Source organism: Nicotiana tomentosiformis, chromosome 1, assembly GCF_000390325.3.
Source record: "Nicotiana tomentosiformis chromosome 1, ASM39032v3, whole genome shotgun sequence".
NCBI classification, from domain to species: Eukaryota; Viridiplantae; Streptophyta; class Magnoliopsida; order Solanales; family Solanaceae; genus Nicotiana; species Nicotiana tomentosiformis.
The window spans coordinates 72626370-72651393 of NC_090812.1; the positions used below are offsets into that span (position 1 = coordinate 72626370).

Genomic DNA, 25024 nt, shown 5'->3' on the forward strand with positions numbered 1-25024 from the left:
TGCCAGAAAAACACGCAAATATATTACTAATATTACTTGAACTTCACGGAAATCACAAATATTTTGGGATTCCTCAAATCATCTTTTTGACTATTTGTACATAACACCAAATTAAACTTTACGTATCATGTTCATTGCTCGCACAACGTGACAATATCAGCAAATAACAATAAACAAACAAATAAAATCAATTTTGTTGTTAATGATATGCAGCCACCCAGCCACACGTGCACATAACTCTTACTGTAATATATTTAGTGAAAAAGAAAAAAATACGGTATATTTTATGAGAATTATTTGTGATTGCTCTACATTGTACAGCTATTTGATTTTATTATCCCATTAAAATTTTTATGTCAGTTGAATTTTACGTGTTATATACTAACAATGGATGATTACCCAAAAAATAGGAACATATGAACCTCGTTGCTAGTGAAACATTGGATAGTTGGTTCAAGTTAAGGTGGAGGAGCTAAGAACTTTTTGATCTTAACGTCAGTTCAATCAAAATGTGAGTTTTGGTCCAATTCAATATTGTTAATTCCCTTACTAGTTTGTCTTAGAACTTAGAAGGTACTATCGTATATATTGACTAGATAATGTCGTATATGTGTAAATATTTTTCTGACCTTTTCAAAATCCTAATTTTGCATTTACCTTCTGAAGGAAGAATTATTGGAAATCGTTAGATTATTCAAGAAAGACATGGTAGTTTTCGTTGGGTATAATTGCTTGGAATGATTGAAATTTTACTCGCACATAATATTTACATCAAAGGGCATATTTTTTACGCAAATATTTATCATCTAACTATGGTAATTAAATGTTATATAATTTTAATTATTAATAGTAATTTGCTTAATTTAGTGTAAATAAACATTTACCACCAAGGTACCTCATATTCTCATATTGTTATAACTTAAAAGAGGTTCAATATCTACTATAGGTAATGTGTTACAAAAAAACTATTCAACCAGATGTATACATCATACATCCAACTAGACATGGGCGGATATATCTTGTTCTGGAACACTGTTTCGTCTAAATTTCTTAGTACTAAAGGTGTGTTTTGTAGGAAGGAAAATGTTTTTTATGGAAAATATTTTCCTGGAAAATGAGTGATTTTATCACTTATTTTTTCTTGTTTGGTTGGTGAGCGAAATATTTTTTTCGTAAAATATTTTCTAGTATTGGGTTAGAGATCAGTAGAAATTTTTTTTTATGCTACTCTCCTCACCCCCTGGTCCCCGTCCCCCTAGTTCCCATGTTTCATGTACTTTCCCTCCCTCCAAATACCCAACGTTTTCAGGACTCTATTTTCTCAAGAATTTAATTATTCTTCTAAAAATTCACACAAAATTTAAAGGAACTAATGTGGTGCTTCATCTTTTTACACAAAAATAACATTTAAATTTATGCTCCATTACAAAAAAAAATATTCTTTTTTTGGTTGAAAAAGAAAGTACTTTTTCTATAACATGAAAATAAAGTACTCATTTTGTTGAAAATAAAATACTCATTTTGTTGAAATAAAAAAAAATATTTTTTTTACATCATGAAAAGAAAATAACTTTTTTGTTGAAATGAAAAAAATACTCTATTTATAACATAAAAAGAAAGTACTATTAATAATATTTTTATTTAGGGTGGGGGTGGGGTAGGGGTGGGGTTGGGTTGGCGGTGATGGGGAACAAGGTGGGGAAGGTTAAAAAAAGATTTGAAAATACTTTCCCTTTACTCAAATGGGAAGAAAATGAGTTCATAAGAAAAATATTTTCTAAAACATTTAACCCAATCAAACGTGAGACAATTGAAAAATATTTTTCTTCAAACCAAACACACCCTAAAAGTGTATATATATTGATATGAATTAAGCAAAATAAAAGTATTGAAGAATAAATATAAAAAACAACATCACTTGTCAATATAAATAATTTACTTATTTTATTTATTTACTTCTTCAAAGAATAACCCCACTCAGGGGCTGCAATTAGATTAATGACAAGATTTTGGGGATACCGCAACGTAAGAAAGGAACCTAATCCGCCAGCAAACACTAGAAGTTTGCAACCAGACAAAATACAAACAATAAAAGTTGTGTTCTCTTTCAAAGCATAATTAATAATTAATCTTGACAGTCAATTATTGGAATTTTATGAGAGTCACAACTAATTTTTTTAATAGAGTTCTACTATAATTTTAAGAAAAAATCAGTAGAAACTGATAGAGACATAAGATGGTCCACAGTCCACACAACAAAGATTAAGCTATTTCTTATGGGAAAATTTATGCAAACTTATGTGGTCATTAATTTGAACAAAATGTTGCAAGTTGCAACAAACTGAGGACAGCAAAATGGAGAAAGGTTTGCATTACTAATTACGTACCGCATCCAAAAATAAACCGCCTACGCCACTCCTCTGAAATATTTATTACACCTTTCGTATATACCATTATAAATTTTAATTTCTAAATAAATTGGCATTTATATGTAAGTTCAGGAATAAAAGTCTGTGCTGGCATTATGTGTGCGTTCTAAGGCCCATCATCTCCGGATTAGTTTGCCTGATTTAGTTATGTGTACGGTCAAAATCGATTCTCAGTCATAAAGACTGGTCGAGACAATGATGTTTCAATCGAAGGGTATCCGCATGGCGATCTCGGACGAATTCCGAAGTAGAGACGTCGAGTTTCGAGCTATAAGACCAATCAACCGCAAAACTCGATATCATTATCGAGCCCGCATCCGTATCGGACTACGAGGTAACGACGACCGACACATGCCCCGAATATCGATGCTCAAAGGCAGAACCGAGCTCGAACTAAGACTGGGGATTCGATCTAGCACCAAGCTCGAGTCAGTGCCAAGTTCGCAGACAAGAGCCGTTACAACCGCACCAATGGAGAGAATCTTGGCGATAATCAAGAGAGAGACAAACCATCATGGGTTCTCCACTATATGTATTATTTTATGTTGTTATAGATAAAGTAGTGACCCTCTACTATAAAAAGGGAGATAGACTGCAATAGAAAGGGCATGACATATTAAGATTTCATTGTGCTTGTTCTTCTAATATTTTTTAGTCTTCCCGTCCATCATTTCCCATTTCATAGCAAAAAATACATGTATCGTCATTTTGTATCAAAGAAATTTGCATACCCTTAGAACCATATCTAAATTTAACGTTATCCGATTTTTCGGGTAAACAGTTTGGTGCCTACCGTGGGGCTAAGGGTAACGGTGATTGTTTGATATAAATCTACAGTACACTCCAGCTTACAACTTCGAATCAGCCATGGCTCTACCTATCGACCTCGAAGCCGGCCTTCAAGATGAAACCAACAACTTGGTGCCCGAGGCCGGAAGGCTACCTGACAACGGCAATGAGGCTCGAATCGAAGAACCCGAAATTCGAGCCGAAATACCACTGGATATCAATTCGCAAATAGCTCTAGAAGCGAATCAATGTTCTGAACCGGAGAGAAGCGTTCAGGGCGGTGCTCGATCCATAGCCCGAGACACCTACAGCACGGGGGAATCGGGGTAAACTTGCGTATGGTTTTCGAAATGTTATAAGCCCAATAAGCAGCGATAGCCAGTTGCAGAGCCGAACTCATACGCAAAGCGGGCCGAACTCTAATCCGCTTCTTCGAGAAGTCACCCCCAGAACGGAACCCGCCGTAGTGAAATCAAACGAGCAGGAATCGGGGACTGCTCCTGAAATTGCTAAATTGCTCGAGGAACTCACAAAGCGAGTCGAAGCCAACAACAAAAAAAATGGAAACGTATAACGCTAGGGTCGATCAAATTCCGGGGGCTCCGCCAATGATAAAAAGGCTCGATTCGAAAAAATTCATACAAAGCCTTTTCCCTAGAGCGCGGCCCCAAAACCAATCCCCAAAAAATTTTGTATGCCCGAAATTCCCAAATATAACGGTACGACCGATCCTAACGAACACGTCACCTCCTACACATGCGCCATCAAAGGCAACGATTTGGAGGATGATGAAATCGAATCCATGTTGTTGAAAAAGTTCGGAGAGACCCTCGCAAAAAGAGCGATGATCTGGTATCACAACTTACCACCGAATTCCATTGATTCTTTCGCCATGTTAGCAGACTCGTTCGTAAAAGCACATGCTGGTGCCATAAAGGTTGTAACAAGAAAATCAGACATCTTCAAAGTAAAGCAAAGGGGTAACGAGATGCTGAGGGAATTCGTATCCCGATTTCAAATAGAGCGTATGGACTTGCCACCGGTCACAGACGATTGGGCCGTACAAGCTTTCACCCAAGGACTGAACTGGCTAAGCTCGACAGCGTCACGTCGGCTGAAACAAAATTTGATCGAGTACCCAGCAATAACTTGGGCAGATGTACACAACCGGTACCAATCAAAAATCAGGGTCGAAGATGATCAATTGGGAGCTCCGTATGGGCCCGTACATCAAAACCACACAACCACTAAAAATCAAAGGGAAACCAACAGAGAACAAAGGTCGAACAGAGATCGATACCAACCGTATGACACAGATCGGATGAACAACTGTTCAGCACGTGATACGGTTTGGAACAACCGAAGGATTGATCGGGGGCAAAATCCTCGGGGACTTATGAGCAAGAGCGGCTTTGATAAATATACAGATCCTGTAGAAATCCCTCGACTATCGGAGTATAACTTCAACATTGGTACATCCGCCATTGTATCGGCTATCGGACGCATTAAAGACACCAGATGGCCTCGACCTATGCAAACTGATCCTGCCCAAAAGAATCCCAATCAAATGTGCGAATATCATGGCACCCATGGTCACAAAACGGAAGATTGCAGGCAACTAAGAGGGGAAATGACCCGCTTATTTAACAAAGGGCACCTTCGGGAATTTTTAAGCGATAGGGCGAAGAACCATTTTAGAGACAAGGAATTCGGTAAGTGAAACGAGCCAGAAGAACCGCAACACGTCATTCACATGATCGTCGGCGGCATCGATGCCCCCCAGGGACCGATGCTTAAACACGCTAAAACGTCGATTGTGAAACGATCTCGAACTCAAGATTATACACCCACAGGGACTTTATCCTTCAGTGATGAAGATACAGAGGGAATCATCCAACCCCATAACGATGCGCTGGTAATATCCGTACTCATGAATAAAATTAAGATTAAGCGTGTGTTAATTGATCCAGGTAGCTCGGCCAATATCATCAGATCGAGGGTCGTAGAATAGCTCGGCCTGTAGGATCAGGTCGTACACGCAACTCTGGTTCTAAACAAATTCAATATGGCATGTGAAACTACTAAAGGCGAGATTACCCTACCGATAAACGTGGCCTGAACCATCCAGCAAACAAAGTTTCACGTGATCGAAGGTGATATGAGATATAACGCCCTCTTCGGAAGGCCGTGGATCCACAGCATGAGAGACGTACCCTCGACCCTACACCAGGTCCTCAAATTCCCAACATCGGGAGGTGTCAAAATAGTGTACGGGGAACAACCGTCCGCAAAGGAAATGTTCTCCGTCGAAGAAGAAAAATCAATATCCTCACCTTCACCAATAAAAGGATCAGGTTCAAAGTAGAGTGCCAAATAGCAATCACAGACATCGGCTTCGACCCGACCAGGTAAGCAAAACATTGAAGAAGAAGATAATGATCGACGGATCCCTCGATCCTTCGTAACCCCCGATGATTTCGATGCCACCAAATCAACAATTGAGGAACTGGAGCAAATCTTACTGATCGAACGCTGGCCCGAACAAAAGGTATACCTGGGAACGGGTTTGAGCCTCGAACTCAGGAAGAAACTCATTCAATTTCTTATCAATAACATCGACTGTTTTGCCTGGTCCCATCTAGATATAACAGGGATCCCGCCGGACATAACGACGCACCAGTTAAGCTTGAACCTTATATTCAGACCGGTGAAGCAAAAAAGAAGGCCCCAGTCCGAGGAAAAGCACGCATTCATAAAGGACGAGGTAACCAAACTTCTCAAGATAGGATCCATTCGGAAAGTAAAATACCCCGAATGGTTAGCCAATGTGGTTGTTGTACCTAAAAAAGGAAACAAACTTAGAATGTGTGTGGACTATAAGGATTTGAACAAAGCATGCCCTAAAGATTCCTTTCCACTGCCCAACATCGATCGTATGATCGATGCCACGGTCGGCCACGAGATTCTCACCTTTCTCGATGCCTATTCCGGGTATAATCAAATTCAGATGAACCTGGACGACCGGGAAAAGACTTCATTTGTGACCCGATATGGAACATATTGTTATAACGTAATGCCCTTTGGGCTAAAAAATGCAGGAGCTACTTATCAACGCATAGTAAAAAGAATGTTCGAAGAACAAATAGGTAAAACGATGGAAGTCTATATTGATGACATGCTAGTTAAGTCCCTGCGCATAGAGGACCATTTGGCCCATTTGCAGGAAATATTCAAGATTCTGAGGAAATTCAACATGAAGCTCAAACCCGAAAAATGTGCTTTCGGGGTTGGTTCGGGCAAGTTCCTCGGCTTCATGGTCTCAAATCGGGGAATTGAGATCAACCCCGACAAAATCAAGGCCATCGAAGACATTACCATCGTGGACAGCGTGAAAGCTGTACAAAGGTTAACGGGAAGAATTGCAGTCTTAGGCCGGTTCATTTCAAGATTATCGGATCGAAGTCACAAATTTTTCTCCCTACTCAAAAAGAAGAACGACTTCGCCTGGACGCCGGAATGCCAACAAGCATTACAGGAATTGAAACGATACCTCTCGAGCCCGCCACTGCTTCATACTCCAAAAGTGGACGAGCAGCTCTACCTGTACTTGGCAGTATCGAAAGTCGTCGTAAGCAGCATCCTAGTTCGAGAAGAGCAAGGTACGCAATTTCCCGTTTATTACGTAAGTCGGACCTTAGGAGAAGCGAAAACTAGGTATCCGCACTTAGAAAAATTGGCACTTGCCCTGGTAAGCACATATAGAAAGTTAAGGCCGTATTTTCAATGTCACCCCATAAGCGCATTAACCACCTGCCCACTCCGAAATATTTTACATAGGCCCGAACTATCAGGCCGATTGGCCAAATGGGCCATCGAACTCAGTGGGTACGATATCGAATTTCAACACCGCACGACCATCAAGTCTCAAATTTTGGCAGACTTCGTGGCCGACTTCACGCCAACCCTCATACCCAAAGTCGAAAGGGAACTCCTTTTGCCATGATTGCAGGTCTCGAACTAGCTAGAAACTTGGGAGCAAAAGTCATTGAGGCGCACTGTGACTCTTTGCTGGTGGTGAGTCAAGTAAACAAAACCTTCGAAGTCCGAGAAGGTAGGATGCAAAGGTATATGGACAAACTGCTTATCACCTTACACCATTTCAAACAATGGACCCTACGGCATGTTCCACGAGAACGGAATAATGAGACTGATGCTCTCGCAAATTTGGGATCGTCGGTCGAGGTTGGTGATTTGAGCTCGGGGACTGTCGTCCAACTTTCAAGATCGGTAATCGAAGATGGGCACGCCGAAATAAATTCTACTAGCTTAACCTGGGATTGGAGAAACAAGTATATTGAGTACTTAAAAACGGAAAGCTCCCTTCAAACCCTAAAGATTCCAGGGCCCTACGGACTAAAGCTGCTCGATTTACGTTGGTTGCGGACGGAACACTATATCGAAGAACATTCGATGGACCGATGGCGGTATGCGTGGGTCCGAGAGATACCAATTACATCCCCCGGGAAGTACACGAGGGCACTTGTGGCAATCACTCCGGCGCCGACACATTAGTCCGAAAAGTGATCAGAGCGGGGTATTATTGGATCGATATGGGCAAATATGCGAAAGAATTTGTTCGTAAATGTGATAAATGTCAGAGGTTTGCGCCAATGATCCATCAAGCCGGGGAGCAACTTCACTCGGTCCTATCCCCGTGGCCATTCATGAAATGGGGGATGGACATCATCGGCCCTCTGCCGTTGACCCCAGGTAAAGCCAAATTTATTTTATTTATGACTGACTATTTTTCTAAGTGGGTTGAAGCACAGGCGTTCGAGAAAATAAGAGAGAAAAAAGTCATAGATTTTATTTGGGATCATATCATATGCCGATTCGGGATACCCGCCGAAATAGTATGCGACAATGAGAAGTAATTCATTGGCAGCAAAATCACAAAATTCCTCGAAGATCACAAAATAAGAAGGATATTATCAACACCATACCACCCCAGTAGGAACGGTCAAGCCGAATCAACGAATAAGACTATTCTTCAAAACCTGAAGAAGAGATTGAACGATGCGAAGAGAAAATGGAGAGAAATCATGCCCGAAGTCCTTTGGGCATACCGAACAACGTCAAAATCCAGTACGGGGGCGACCCCGTTCTCCTTAGTATATGGTTCCGAAGCATTGATACCAGTCGAAGTCGGTGAACCTAATCCCAGATTTTGATTCATGATAGAAGAATCAAATAACGAGGCTATGAACACCAGCCTTGAATTATCGGACGAAGGACGAGAAGCTGCCCTCATCCGATTGGCCGCCCAAAAGCAACGAATCGAAAGGTACTATAATCGAAGAACTAAATTCCGCCATTTCAAGCCCGGGGACTTAGTGTTAAGAAAAGTCACCATCAATACTCGGAATCCGAACGAAGGAAAATTAGGACCAAATTGGGAAGGACCATACCAGGTGCTCGAGAACGTTGGAAAAGGATCATACAGGCTCGACATCATAAACGGCAAACAACTATCAAGTGGTTGGAATGTATCACATCTAAAACGGTACTACTGCTAAGGCACGACCTTTCCATATTCATCTAACTAACCCATGCAGAAGTCCGAACAAGAGCTGAAGAAGATCTTTCGATCAAGAGCACGCGTTGCACTCTTTTTCCCTTAGACCGGTTTTCTCCCAAATAGGTTTTTCGGCAAGGTTTTTAATGAGGCAACCATCGATCGTGCTGCACTTTCAACAATATCCGAGGCCTCTTTCCAATAGACCTCGAATACCGGGGGAGCATCAGGGCCCTCAAATACATCGAGTTCAGATGCAAGATAGTCATCTCACAACAAGGTTCCAACAGGAAAAATTGTAAGAGCCAAATGGTCAAAATGAACCATGCTCATATAGATCAACCCAAACATAAACACATGTGCAATGACTTGAGATTTATTGTGGAACCAGAATTAAGATTCACTCGACTATTAAGCCTGTGGGCTACTGTTATTCTGAGTTCGAGCAAAGCACTCAATCTACCATTTAAGCCTACGGGCTACTTACATTTCGAGTTCGAAACATTCACTCGACTATTAAGCCTACGGGCTACTGTTATTCTGAGTTCGAGCAAAGCACTCATTCTACCATTTAAGCCTAAGGGCTACTTACATTTCGAGTTCAAAATATTCACTCGACTATTAAGCCTATAGGCTACTGTTATTCTGAGTTCGAGTAAAGCACTCACTCTACCATTTAAGCCTACGGGCTACTTATATTTCGAGTTCGAAACATTCACTCGACTATTAAGCCTACGAGCTACTGTTATTCTGAGTTCGAGCAAAGCACTCACTCTACCATTTAAGCCTACGGGCTACTTGCATTTCGAGTTCAAAATATTCACTCGACTATTAAGCCTATAGGCTACTGTTATTCTGAGTTCGAGCAAAGCACTCACTCTACCATTTAAGCCTACGGGCTACTTATATTTCGAGTTCGAAACATTTACTCGACTATTAAGCCTACGAGCTACTGTTATTCTGAGTTCGAGCAAAGCACTCACTCTACCATTTAAGCCTACGGGCTACTTACATTTCGAGTTCGAAACATTCACTCGACTATTAAGCCTACGGGCTACTATTATTCTGAGTTCGAGCAAAGCACTCACACTACCATTTAAGCCTACGGGCTACTTAAATTTTGAGTTCGAAACATTCACTCGACTATTAAGCCTACGGGCTACTGTTATTCTGAGTTCGAGCAAAGCACTCACTCTACCATTTAAGCCTACCGGCTACTTAAATTTCGAGTTCGAAACATTCACTCGACTATTAAGCCTACGGGCTACTGTTATTCTGAGTTTGAGCAAAGCACTCACTCTACCATTTAAGCCTACAGGCTACTTAAATTTCGAGTTCGAAATATTCACTCGACTATTAAGCCTATGGGCTGCTTACATTCCGAATTTGAAATAATCACTCGAATATTAAGCCTACGGACTACCTTTATCTCAAGTTCGAACAAGCACGCACTCGACCATTACGCCTACGGGCTACAATATTTTAAGTTCCAAACATTCACTCGATGGCTAATAAGCTACTTTTAACATCTACGGATTATGTTCCTTCAAAGTTTGAATCATCGACTCAGAGAGACTACAAGGTCAACATTCGATTAAAAATCTTCACAGAACAAAAACAAGTCAACCTGATTATACATATATATACGAAAATTGCCTACGAGATTAATGTACAAACATGAAGAATTCGAAACTAAGCTTCCTGGTCGAGCTCTTCCCCGTCCTCGGATCCGCTTTCGCTACCATCATCATCATCATCATCATCAGAAGCCAAGGCTTCAGCTTCTGCTTCGAGCTGTTTTGCCTTTTTCACCTCTTCGGTAAGGTCGAAACCTCGAGCGTGTATCTCCTCGAGGGTCTCCCTCCGAGACCTATACTTAGCAAGTTCGGCAATCCAATGAGCTCGAGTATCGGCGACCTTCGCTGCTGCCCGGGCCTCCATCTGAGCAGCCTCAGCATCAGCCCGATATACAACAATGGACTTATCCGCCAAGACTTTCGACGACTCAACCTCCGCCTTAGCCTCAGCAATTCCCTTTTCAAGCTCCTCAATCTTCTTAGCTTGAACCGACCCCTTTTTCTTGACACTTCGAATTTGAACGTTGGCCGATAATAATTTTGTTAAAATGGTCTCTTTTTCCGCTGCCAGGCGGTCGAGGGTCTCCTTCCACCGATTGCATTCAGCTCAGATTTGATCGACTTCTTCTCGAAGTAACCCGATCTTTTCGATCTTCTGCTGCAACTGAGACAACGAAGGGTTAACTTCCACGGTTGAGTCAGACCCATACTTTAACAGAACGAGGCTTACCTGCTTATCGAGCTCAGCCTCTTCTTCACGGACCTTAGCCAAATCCGCTTGGAGGTCCTTTATAGCCTCGTCCTTTTGGATGCAAAGAAGCCGCAGGGCATCTCTCTCACCTGAGACCTTCCGGAGCTCGGCCTCACACTGGCTAAGATCGACTCGAAACCTACTAATGGCCTGCACAGTAAGAAACACGAGTCAAGTATGGAAAAGAACAAATAAACGAAGTATGGAAGAATCATTACCCGAGTAATGAAACACTGAGCCTCCTCCAATAAAAGAGAAGCATCATCGATATCAGAACCATCGTCGACTCTAGTAAAACAATCCCTGAAAGGATCCCCTGCACCAGAGCCTGCGCTGATATCGAGAGTCTTCAATTCTCGAGCTTCCTTCAGCGCCTCCTCAGAAAAAGATAGAAGAGAAGGTGAATCACCCATTGTCATAGCCCCGAGTAAATCGCTCGGAGTACTCCGGTCGAGATTCTGGTCTTCGGGAACAACCTCGACAGGCACAGCCGCCATCAGCTCGGGAGCTCTGGCAACCGCGATGGCCTCCGTAGACCGGACTACCAAAGCCGAGGAGCTATTTTCTTCTTCTTCTTCTTCTTCTTCTTCTTCTTCTTCTTCTTCTTCTTCTTCTTCTTCTCTCAGTCGTTGGACCGAGTCAATCGAAAGGGAAATTATTTTTCTCTTCACCCGACGAGTTTTGGGCTTGGGGTCCCCCGACCGAGAGGAAGCTTTTTGCTTCTTATCTTCCCCCTGTTTAGAGACCTAGGACTTGTTCCCTTCTTCGCTGCTCGAAGGCCTCAAAGCGGCATCCCTGGTTACGCCTGCACAAGAGGAAATCAGTAACGAATAGAACGCAAAGAATACTTCGAAGGAAACAAGAAGCAAACCTCACCATGGTTCTTGGCCTCCATCTGCCTTTTGCCAAATTACGCCAAGCGCACTCGGCATAAGAGGAGGTCGAGGCCAGCTTCCAAACCCAGTCCTCGAGGTCGGGCACCGCTTTGTGGCATCCAAGGGGCAGCTGAACATCAGGGAAGGACATCAGAAAAAATCAAAAAAGCACCTGAAAAGTGAACCAAAACCACTTACGTTCAAAATTCCATTCTTCAAGGAACGACACATTCTCCTCCAGAATGAGATCACAGGTCCTCACTCCGATATAACGACCCATCCAACCTCGATCCTTGTCTTCATCGATGCTCGACATCAATGCCTTCGACGCCCGACGATGAAGTCTGATTAGCCCTCGGAAGATCTGAGGCCGATACAGTCGTATGAGATGGTTCAGAGAAAAATCCAATCCCCCGGCTTTGATGGAGAAGAAGCGCAATAAGATCACTATACGCCATAAAGAGGGATGAATTTGGCCAAGGGTGACTTGATACCTTTTGCAGAAATCAATAATCATCGGGTCGACAGGTCCCAGTGTGAAGGATAAGTGTAAACACTTAAAAACCCCTCCACGTAAGTGGTAACATCCTCATCGGAAGACGAAATTTGCAACACGACCTCGGAACCCCAGTTGCAGTCTTTTCGGACGGCCTCGAGGTAATCCTCCGTTATAGAGCATGTATACATCGATACGTATTCGCATCGACCCGGAACGGAGGAAGGGTTCTCCACCTTAAAATCAATTTTCAAAATGCACGGGCCAGGAATGTAGTCATGAACTGACGGCTCCGCCGGCGCCTTATCATCAGACGGCCGTGGGGAAGAGGCTTTTTCCTTCTGAGGTACGGTTTTGGAAGTTTTCGCCATGGATATGAAAGGAAAGAGTGCAAAGGAGGAAATAGACAGCACCAAAATTCTGGTATGGACGGCCCCGTAACAGCGAAGTAGAGAGGATAAATAGGAAAGTTTGGAAGAAGAGAAGGCGCAAAAATGGTAAAAGTTGTGTGGAAAGATTATTTATAGACTAAGGCCTGACGGTTCGGTATCAGCGGTGGCCGACCACCGTCTGACACACATTAAATGCCTCGGTAAAATCGAGCCGATGGGACAGCTATCACATACGTCGAGATCGGGTTCGATAGAAACGTCGGCATAAATTTGATCGAGCCGCAGGGAAATCATATCGTTCCTCGCCACATCCTTTCCGAGAAAATAAGGGGACTATTTGTGTACGGTCAAAATCGATTCTCAGTCATAAAAACCGGTCGAGACAATGATGTTTCAATCGAAGGGTATCCGCATGGCGATCTCGGACGAATTCCGAAGTAGAGACGTCGAGCTTCGAGCTATAAGACCAATCAACCGCAAAACTCGATATCATTATCGAGCCCGCGTCCGAATCGGACTATGAGATAACGACGACCGACACAGGCCCCGAATATCGATGCTCCAAGGCAGAACCGAGCTCGAACTAAGACTGGGGATTCGATCTAGCACCAAGCTCGAGTCAGTGCCAAGTTCGCAGACAAGAGGCGTTACAACAGCACCAAGGGAGAGAATCTTGGCGAGAATCAAGGGAGAGACAAACCATCATGGGTTCTCCACTATATGTATTATTTTATGTTATTATAGATAAAGTAGTGACCCTCTACTATAAAAAGGGAGATAGACTGCAATAGAAAGGGCAAGACATATTAAGATTTCATTGTGCTTGTTCTTCTAATATTTTTTAGTCTTCCCGTCCATCATTTCCCATTTCATAGCAAAAAATACCTGTATCGTCATTTTGTATTAAAAAAATTTGCATACCCTTAGAACCATATCTAAATTTAACGTTATCCGATTTTTCGGCTAAACAAGTTACAATTTTTTTACTAAGTTTGGTTTTATAACTTGTTATAATTTTTGCCTGTTGGGTTAACAAGAGCGTATCTGGAAATTCTATTTACAGAACTGAAATTATCATTTAGAAATTTATTGAGGAAACAAGATGATAAAAAGCTTATTGCTATATTTAGAGTTTTCTTTCTGATCGACAAGAGCACAATTTTGAGTTAGAGTTGTGAGAAATGTCTGTTTTTCTTCCGTTTTTGTCTTTTTGTTTTGTTTCGACTAAATGGAAATGCGGGATTTGCTTAAATAGATTTCCATAATTATGAGCCATGATGCCAAAAATGACAAGGAATAATCCATATTGTGCCTTTGTTTCCATATAAAAGCTGCTCCATAAGAAGCATCCTTTGCTCAGAGATATCTGCAGAATTAGTACTATATTTAAACCAAAAGGGGAGAATTTCACTAACCTATCTTTTTTGATGTTGTAAGCAAAAAAGTTCATTCTAATTGAGATCAGTAGCGGACCCAGAATTTTGTGTAAACGGGTTCAATCTTAGAAGTACATAACTTTAGTCGTAAAATAGTAGTTGTCAAGTGGGTTCAAATAAAATATTTATATAAAATTTACGCAGCTTTAATCCTAATTTATACATATACACAATATTATTTTTTAATGAAACGGGTTCAGTTAAACTCGCTTGCCACTATGTGCGTCCGCCGCTGATTGAGATGCATCTACCCACTTAAAAACCACTAGTAGATATCTAGGTAATGAATTTCATCCCATATCTTTTAGCATGCATATCCATGACTATAATTAGAGTTCCAGTCATACCCCACAAAATTGCCTACTAATAAAGAGCAAAAATATTGTAACATCTTAGGAGCCATATCAATAGATGTTCCACTATTTGTAGGCTACAAAATTCTCCACTACCAACCAAGACAAATATGAAATTTATTATAATCTATGGCCGAACTGTCTTGCTTTCGATAAACCTGATATAACTAATGGATGCAGAATTCTAGAGTGTCTTTGTATGATGAAAGTCATTTTCAACAAAGCATTTTTTGTAATAAATTATTTTCTTGAAATTATTTTTTGATATTTTGTTGGTAAATGAAAAATATTCTTTGATATTTGTTGGAGCTATTGCTGCTCCTTTAGTGACTCGAACTCACTATCATGGTGTTGACCATGCAAATTTAAGAGTATGTTTATGGAACTTTGTGTAAGATTAACAATAATGTGTAAGTGTTATTTGAGCAAGATAGGAAGTTAGAAGTTAGAATAATTGTAAAGAAAATAACTTCTATACAAGAGGGAAGTCTTTTTTTCCCGTTTTCTAGCAACCGTCCATAACCAAGTATAGAAAAATGACTTTCTCCTAAAAAAAACTATTTTTTTGAAAAATAACTTATGTTATACCAAACCATCTTCATATATCGATTTTTTACATAGGTCCATAATGTTGTTAGTAACATTTTAACCAATTATTAATGAAGTACTAGTATTTCAGATACTCTTCAATTTATTAATTCTTACATCATCTATAGTGACAATAAATCTTGTAAGTATTGATGAGCTAAATATTTTAGCAAAGTCAAAGGGAAAAGCATTGGAAACCATACATTAAAAGTTGGAAGTTCACGCACTTTGTATCGATTTCATGATAGTGGTAATGACTGTTCCAAAAATGAGTAGGTTCCCCACTAAAATGCAATTATTAAAAGAACCAAACCAGAAATCACTCGGTGCTCTTTTTTCTTCTATAGCCATCATATCTTTAATTCATAATTCATGGAAAGAGTCCTTCACTCAGAAATGGGAAACATCTATCAAATTTGACCACTTTTTAGCAGCACTTAATGGTTTAACCAATTCTCTTGCTTGAAAATTTGTTCAATTTGTCACCCCATTTTTCATGTTCCTGTCCGTGATCGAGAAGCGTTAATCAAAATCCAATTTATTCTTAATTAATTTCCAATTCTAAAGAGTAAAACTTAGTAGTTAAACTTCCTAACCTTTTAAGGTTAGATATAATTCCTTATTCCACTTTTGAATGATATAAAAAGCCTCTTTTAACTAAGATGTGTGTGTGCGTGTGTAGAGCAAAAAAGAGTCGAATGGAATTCTCTAGTTACGTTATTATAGGTGATACTATTTCACTGTTGAGAGAAAATGAGATACCTATAATACAAAGTAAAGCTTGAGAAATGATTTCGAGAAGATCAGTAACTTTCCAGGGGGATAGCGGGAAAAACTACATACTTCCCCATTTCATTTATTTTCTTTTTAATCTTTCAAAAGAGAACAACTCATTTCTAAATTTATAAGTAATTTACTCAACTTTTTAATAACAGTTTTTATAACCCTACAAATATTACGATATATTTCAGCTCTTTCTTAAATTTGATGCCTAGTTAAACAGTACCACTTAAAATGAAATGGAGAAAATAATTGGAAGAAAAAAAGAAGAAGAAAAAGGAAAGCCGTCATAAGAAGGTAGAAAGAAACACAAGGAAAATGATTAAACTTTATAAATCCTAGGGAGAAAACGAAGGTAATCAATGAAGCCAACTACCAGATTTGTGACTTCAGAGTCCAGCCCTAGATAATCGAAAACAACCAATATTTTTCACAACCTTGATTAGTCATAGCTTGACCTCTAAACGAAGAAGGCATTAAATGATATACAGGGACAAGTTATAAAATTTCTGAATTTATTCTCTGGTCTGCGGCAAGGCAAAGTAGTAGTCTTCTCAAAAACTTAAGGTCTTCCATTCAATTGCAGTTGCAAGATGTTAAAGAGATAGTGATTGCTCAATAGTAAATCACTCATTTAGTTATTACCAGGAAAGTAAGGCTAAAACAACCCTATCCCACTGCCAACCTTGCCAATAAAATCTTCCATTTTGATCAACTTCGCAGCAGTATTTCTCCAAGCCCATTTGTAAATTCACCATCACAAGTAATCTAGAATTTAGGGTCAGTACATTCAAAATGAGTGTAGCCTTGTGTATTTAAATTGAGACCAAAAAAAAAAAAAAACTTTGAAGGTAATTGAGATTATAAGATATTACTAGCATTTTCAACAATATCATGGTTGTAATTTTGGAAGCAAACTAAAAAGTGGAGACTGTGCGATTAAGGGAACTTAAACAATAGGCTCCAATTATTTTCTTAAAGAGTTGTTACTTAATAAGAAAAGAGCTCGTACAACATCCTCTTTATGATCGCTGGTTTCATCTGGATTACCCTTTATGGATTTTATCCAAAGTTAAGAACTTAGGATTTCATTTTTATGTATACTCTGTTTTTGCCATTCGACAATTGAAAGAAAGGATCTCTTCTTCTTTTGCTTTTTCGTGCAAGCGATCTGTTTGGTTGCTCTTCGAGAAGCGATGTGCACATATAGATTAACGTGCAGCATTTTGAACAGGTAATGTTCTTATTCCAGAAGAGGTACCAATCTGGAAATGAAAATCATGTTCAATTATCAAAAGTGAGATCTTTACTAATCCGAGCCATAGAATAAGGCAATAGCTTACCTACTGCAAAAATCAATCGTTTCTCACAATCAAAGCGAAATTGAAGAACTTTCCAGTGAAGCATGGACTGGTGGAGTGAAATTAGGGTTATAACTATGAATTTCCGGCGGCCGGAATCTCTACAGTGATAAATCTCGGAGTTCGGAGCAACACTTGCCCGGCAGGTCGGAGTTGAAGAGCTTATTGGGCCTTGTAGGCTTGTTGCTACCAATTGTATGCGGAGATAATGACATGCTAGACAATACATAAAGAGAATTGACAATATTTTAGCCTTATATTAGGTTTGACAAAGATAACCTAAAAATATTGGCATTATATAGTCAAATCATAAATAATCTTAATTTCTTATTTATTCTCCCTCCACATATTTTTTCTTCACTCTCCCCGTATTTCTTCTCCAATTTTCTTCTTCAATATTTTTTTTTTCTTCTTCAATCTAGCAATTTTTTCTCTTCAATATAGATTTGGAAGGGCATGTGTTCTTTGATAATGTTTAGGAAGTTGTATTGATTCAACACATTTTTCTATTTATTCTCCGTCTCTCTCTCCCTCTCTCCCCGTCATATTCCCATCTATATAAATAAGAGAAAGCCCTAAAAGTGGCTATGATGATAATGGCAAAGGCAGTTAGCAATGACAAATTTTGATTTTTTTGGCAGATTGCTATGACAATGACGGCAACGGCAATTAGCAATCGTAGAGTTCGATTTGTTTTCGTAAGCTCTTTGGCGATTTCGATTTTCTTTTTCTTCTCTATTCTTTTTTTATTGTAAAAAAGATAATATATGTATTTGAGGTGGTGTACATCTATGTATATCGTGATATACATTGTTAGGTTTGGCAATATAATGTTAGATCGGAATCAAATCGTCCAACTGATTTTAAAAGGGCAAAATTCATTCTGAATAAACTTACTTTAATTTTGTTATTGATCAAAGAAGGAAAATAAATTATTGCTATAATAGGTATAGAGCAAGTTCTAAAATAAAATTAATAAATATAATTATGGGAGTAAATAAAATTTTGATATACAGAGAAAGAAAATTTGATATACATTTCGATATACCTAATGAAGAAAAATAAACTTAGGATATACATTTTGATATACACATAATCGATGTGTTATACTGTGATATATAAAACAATATAATTATTTTATCGTGATATACACTGATATAGAGGCAACGATAAATTTTCAATAACTATAATATAATTTCATATTTTGGATATATCAAAAAGGAAAATAAAATTTTAATATATATGTTTATATACGCAAAGAAGAAAAAAAGTTATGATATACACATTATTGTTGTGATATACATTTATTGATTATTTGGTGTCAATATTTATAACTATGACTTTTTTCTACTAATTATATGGGTAGGTTGTCACACCAATGCCACCCGAGCACAAAACAAGTGCCTCATCTATGTTTGAAAGGCAAAAGATTTATCAGAAAAGTAAGTATTCTTCCCAAAAGCTTTATTGGCTTATTTTTGTGGCATATTCATCCTAGTTGATACCAACTTCTAGGGGTGTCAATGGTTCGGTTCCGCCGGTTATTTTATAAAAATTATACCATACCAATTTTTTGGTTATTCTATTATGTATAACCAAAATTACACTTTTCGATTCGTCCCAATTATGTAAAAGTCATTAGGAGAAGTAGAATGCAATAACATATGTACATTTATAAGACTTTAGCAAAACATTAAGATATTTTTACAGTTTAAAGGGTGATGAATTACGAAAATATGAAATATGACCAGAATATAGATACATTAACTATTCTACAACAGTGTAAAAGAAACTAAGCAAATACAAAGAAAATATAAATCACATGAGTGAAAATATATTAACTATTCTATATTCAAAAAGATAAATTTAAATCATACGAAAGGAAAAATATTCAATACATTGTAGTTTGCTTATCAATCGCTAATCGCTACAATCAATCGCTACAATACCTTATGTCTTGCTAGTGAATGTGCTGAAAATTTAGTTTCAATATGAGTAGCATAATAGATTTTGGAATTAGGATTTTTAGTTTAATTACTTGTTGGCTTGTAAGTGTTTTCATAATATCAACACCCAAGGAAAAATTTAATGCTTTATTATATAAATATATTTTTTACATGTAAATTTATTCGGTACGGTTTGATATTTTTTTCGGTTTATTTTTATAAAATAAAAAACTTACCCTAATTATCGGTAGAATTATAGATTTATATAAAAACCTACGATTTTATTAAAAGAAACCTAAAAATCGATTCGATACGGTATGGTTCAATCGGTTTTTAAATATTTATTGACAATTCTACCAACTTTTCATGTTATGAAATGTATTTTGTTTTTTCTGGGTAAAAAAATGTATATCTATAACGGAAAAATATTATCTACACAATCCAATTTTGGCGGTCGTCTCCTTATCCTTTTTTGGAATCGAACTGATGCCCTCTTGTCGATTCCAAAAGTAGTCTTATAAATCGAGTGGTGAAGTATACGTGCTCCGTGTTAGCAAAAACGTAAGAACTTAAAACACTTTAAATTTTTCAGCATAAAATATAGAATTAATCGGTCAATTAAAATTAATTACATTCCAAACAATATATAAAGTATGTATATTATATGTATACAACACACACGCATATATATATATATATATATATATATATATATATATATATATATTTTATCGACTATTATTTTTAAGAATAGCTAAAATATACCTTTCTCAATTTTTTTCTCCAAAATTTCTCTATTCCAATCTTCTTGCTCACCTCCTCGAACTACTCCACTGCTTTTCAAAAGAGAAAAGCCCTTAGAGAAAGAGACAAGAAATAAAACTCCTTTATTCTTTTCTTCAATAGTACGTAAAGATTAATTCCCTTTTAATGTTTTTTTTTGGATTTTTAGAAATTCAACTTATTATTCGTTTGGGTCGCGTGTATAGAAATTGCAACTTCAAATAGTACATGGAGCTGTATATCATGGCTGGAGTTGAGGACTGAATTATCATGGTGTTATTAATTGCAACTGAATATTTGTGGGATGAGATAATGTGTGGGATGAGTTATATCTGAACTGTTTGAATTGAATCTCAAGTGGACTTACTGGAGAAATGGAGGCTTCTCAGAAAAAACTCTCCGACCAAAGTCTCTTGAACTTTTCCATTTTTTAAAGCTTTTTGTAAAGCTATGGATATGGAATAAGAAAAGGGTTCTAAAATGGATGATCATTGAAAACTGAAGCCGACTCAAAATATTTTACTGACTAAGAGGAGGTGGTTGTACCAACGGTGGGTACGGTGATGGAAGAGTACAATGGCAAAAACAAGAATTTCATTAAGGGTTTAGGATTTAATATATATATATATATATATATATAAAGTAATTTTTGATTTACGTATGTAATATAATTTTTTATATACAATATAATTTTTCTTTGAAGGTATTGAAAAGATCATTTTTTTTACCGGAAAAGATCGTTTTATGAGGTAATGAATACACTATAAGCATTCCTTTGGTTATGTATTATGTATAAGTTTTCCAACAAACAGAAAAACTTGTATGCATTAGGTTCATAAGGGAATAAGCTATTTATTCTTCATCATTTTGAATAAAAAACCTTCCGAATGATGATAGTAGAGTAGTCGATTTGATCTTGCGCGCGGGCGGATAGAAATGCCTATAGATGAGGTAGGCAAGGTGTCACACCCTAATTTCTCCTATAGGTCGTGATAACGCCCAACGTCGTCGCTAGGCAAGCGAAGGGTGAACTAGCCATGTATTTATTCTTTTTAACAATTTCGAAATAGTTGATTTTTATTTATTAAGTAAGTAAGAGGTGAAAGATTTAATAAAATAAAGCATAAATAAATATAAGAACAAGTGTGGTGAAATAATTACTCAAAAGCCATCAAATGTCTACTAGCATATTTTTCAAGACCTGGTATTACAAGTGTATGAGCTATTAGTAGGATATACAAAACTCTAAACTACTGTCTGAAATAGAGTAGACAGAAAGTAAATACAAAAGAGAGACTCTGGGTGCTGCAGAACGGATTCGGAAAGCAACTCACCACTAAGTCTCGGGGTATCAGGGGTGCGCGCCGGGATGACTGTCAGATGCACCCGTCTCAGATCCTGTACGGTTAGTGCAGAAGTGTAGCGTGGGTACATAAACATGTACCCAATAAGTATCTAGTCTAACCTCGAAGAATTAGTGACGAAAGGTCGACATCGACACTTACTATGGGCCAACAAATAAAATATAGAAATTATAAATAAGCATGGGTTATGTAAATAATAATAATAATAATAACACAATAATAATCGGTGAATAAATGATTCTTTAATTAAAAGTTCCAACATCTCTAACCAACACCTACTAACTTCAAATCAATTTCCGTCATTAAATAAATTTTAACCTCTCAAGCCATAAAATAATATCAAGTATAATTAGGCTCCAAGTATTATCACGCATGATTTATACTGGGGTCGTACGACCCGATCCAAAATTATACCATGTGCACTACCGATGGTCGAATGACATGAACCATATATGCATCTATTATACTACCGAGGCGAACGACCCGCTCCCATGAGAATAGAGAAGTTTACCCCTCTCGCGGAAGTACTTGCGACGCGAGAGGACATGGATTTCTCAGAGATATTAAGTATTCATCAATTCTTCCCCAAAATAAGAAACCTAAATTGGAAGTTTTCAACTTTAAAATCTCTAGTCTCAGCTCTATTTAAGAAAATTAATATGCAAAACAAATATGACCGTACAATTAAAGCATGATGTAAATCTAAGACTATCCGGACATCTCATAAAATATAGTTACGCACGGACTCTCGTCACCTAGTGCATACGTAGATCCCTACACGAATAACACACAATAAAATACACATAAGGGGATGAGTTCCCTCTTACAAGGTTAGGCAAGAGACTTACCTCGTTCTCAAGCTCACTTCTCGTCCACAAATACGCTTTAAATCCTCAACTTGGTGCCAAAAAAATCGAAACTAGCCAAATATTTTATAAATAAGTCAATATATACTCAAAAGTTCATAATTTAACTATTAGAGTGATTACCCAACCCAAATTGGAAGATTTCTAAAACTCACCCCCCGAGCCCACATGCCCGGATTCCAGAAATTTTTGAAGATAATTGTTACCCATAATCTCAGGAACTCAAATATATAATTTTCACCCAATTCCATAATTATTTTCGTGGTTAAATCCCATTTTTATCAAAATCTAGATTTTTCAACTAAACCCATAATTTTCACCATTTTACATGTTAAAATCTACCCATAATTTATGTATTTACATTGGGTAGGAATTACTTGCCTTCAATAGCTAGGTGGAAATCCCTCTCTAAGAAGCTCCAAAATTGCCCAAGAAGTGAAATAAATGAACCCAAATGGCCTAAGTCTCATTTTAAAAACGTTTTTTCCAGTGGTCCTTAATCGCGATCACGGCCAAGCTCACGCGATCGCGAAGGCTAAACTGAAGGACCCAGGGAAAAGATACTACGCGAATGCGAGAGGGCACACGCGAACACTGTGCACTGAGTCAGCTACTCCTCGCAAACACGAGGCCCAACTCGCGAATGCGTAAGGCAACTGGGTTGCCCAGGCCCAGGCTTCTACGCAAACACGATCAACCAAACGCGAACGCGATGGCCAATGGTTCCAAGCCTTCGCGAACGTGGCCCTATTTTCGCGAACGCGAAGAGCAAAAGCTCCCAGTCCCCAAATCCTTCATCGTGAACATGAGGGTTCTTCCGCGGTCGCAAAGAAGGAAACCAGAACCAACACACCGATAGTTTTGGATTTAGCTCCGGGCGATCCGAAACTCACCCGAGCTCCCCGGAATCTGGTCCAACTGCACCAACAAGTCCATAAATATAATACGGACCTACTCGAACTCTTGAAACGCGTAAAATAATATCGAAAATAAGAATCGCACCCCAAAACCAAATTGAATCAAATTATGAACTTCAAATTTTCAACTTGCTCCGAACGTGTTGAATCATACGTAGACTACTCGGAATGACACCAAATTTTGCGTGCAACTCACAATTCACCATATGGAACTATTTCGAGGCTCAGAATCCCAAACGAACCTCGATAACATCAAAATCTACTTCAAACCAAATTTAAAGAACTTTAAAACCTTTAATGCACCAACTTTGTGTGCCGAAATGCTCCCGGGTGATCCGAAATACGATCCGAACATACGCCCAAGTCCAAAATCATCATACGAACCTATTGGGACCATCAAATCCCAGTTCCGAGGTCGTTTACTCAAAATGTTGACTCAAGTCAAACTTACCCCTTTTAAGCCAATATTAAGGAACTAAGTGTTCCGATTTCAACCCAAACCTTTTTAAATCCGAACTAACCATCCCCGCATGTCATAAAATAGTAGAAGCACATACAAGGAGTCTTATTTAAGGGAATGGGGATCTAAAAAGTAAAATAACCGATCGGGTCGTTACACTAGGGTAGCTTGCCAGCAACTCCAGGTTCTGATTCTGCTTCATATGATAATAGAAGTACCTATGTAAGGACTCCATCTCAATACCAATTCACATTTGATGTCTATTTTACTTGAACATTTTCATTAACGATGGCAAATTCAACCATTTTTCCAGTTTGAATCTTGTTCAATCCATAAACACGTGCAATTTCATTTCCAAATGAGACCACTCGACCATCTCATCTATTTGAAAATTGGGATAAAGTTACTACTTCGACTTTCTAATAACTGATCACCCTTCATTGCATGTGGCTATATTGAATTGGAAGTGATGGTGGTGAAGGACCGAGCCGTCTCGGCAAAATATTTGGCCTAAAGTTAAGTTTTAACAATAGGCTTTACTCTCTTTTTTTAAAAAACAAAATTCATCTATATTTTTACTTAAATTTAATATTTGATTTTTGAAATACAAAATTATTAATTATTCTAAGGGTTTTTCAATGAACAATATATTTTATCATTTAATAAATCTTTGTTGAGACATTATTAATCATAAATAATATTTATCAATTTTAACTTAAAATTTTTATTTTTATTGGATCAACATTATAGAAACTGTAAATATTATTTTATGAGCAATATTATGGTATTTAACCATATTTAGTATCAGAATTGTCTAGATCAACGTAATGCCAAAAAAGAAAAAAGGTAGAATTCAAATTGGAGAAGAGCAATATGCAGTTCAGTACCGGATGTTTATATTGAGATGTTTCAATTTTCCATAATTAAGTGATTTTATTAGGTGAAAAAAATATAATTAATCATGATTGAGTAAGATGAGTCAATTTATAAATATACATTGTTATATATAATGATACTTAGTAAGTTTTGAGGCCTTCGAAATTTTGAGGCGTAAGACCTTTAGTGGCCTTACCATCTAACCGGCTATAGTGGTAAAAATTGCATGGGCGCCTTATTTGGTCGCCCCTTTTTAACTTTTATCCGTTTTATTTGTTCGTTTATATTTGTATCCGTTTTTTTGTTAAAAATATTTTTAAAAGACGATTTTGTCCTTTAATAAAAGACTACTTTCTCTCTAAGTATACTTCATATTGTCTCTTGTCTCTGTCTCTCTCTCCTTCTTCGCC

The 25024-nt window shown here is 38.1% G+C and overlaps 1 protein-coding gene and 1 long non-coding RNA gene across 2 annotated transcripts; both read right to left on the reverse strand.

Moving 5' to 3' along the window:
- Positions 1 to 10485: 10485 nt before the first annotated feature.
- Positions 10486 to 11618, reverse strand: LOC138906838 (uncharacterized). Its single transcript, XM_070196543.1, has 3 exons — positions 11340 to 11618; positions 11101 to 11172; positions 10486 to 10956 (listed from the first exon to the last, which is right to left on the reverse strand). The coding sequence occupies exons 1-3, from the start codon at positions 11616 to 11618 to the stop codon at positions 10486 to 10488; spliced, it is 822 nt and encodes a 273-aa protein (XP_070052644.1).
- A 5402-nt stretch (positions 11619 to 17020) lies between these two features.
- LOC104107801 (uncharacterized) lies at positions 17021 to 17601 on the reverse strand. Its single transcript, XR_688861.4, has 2 exons — positions 17385 to 17601; positions 17021 to 17306 (listed from the first exon to the last, which is right to left on the reverse strand). It is a non-coding gene; the product is annotated as an uncharacterized lncRNA (long non-coding RNA).
- Positions 17602 to 25024: the final 7423 nt, after the last annotated feature.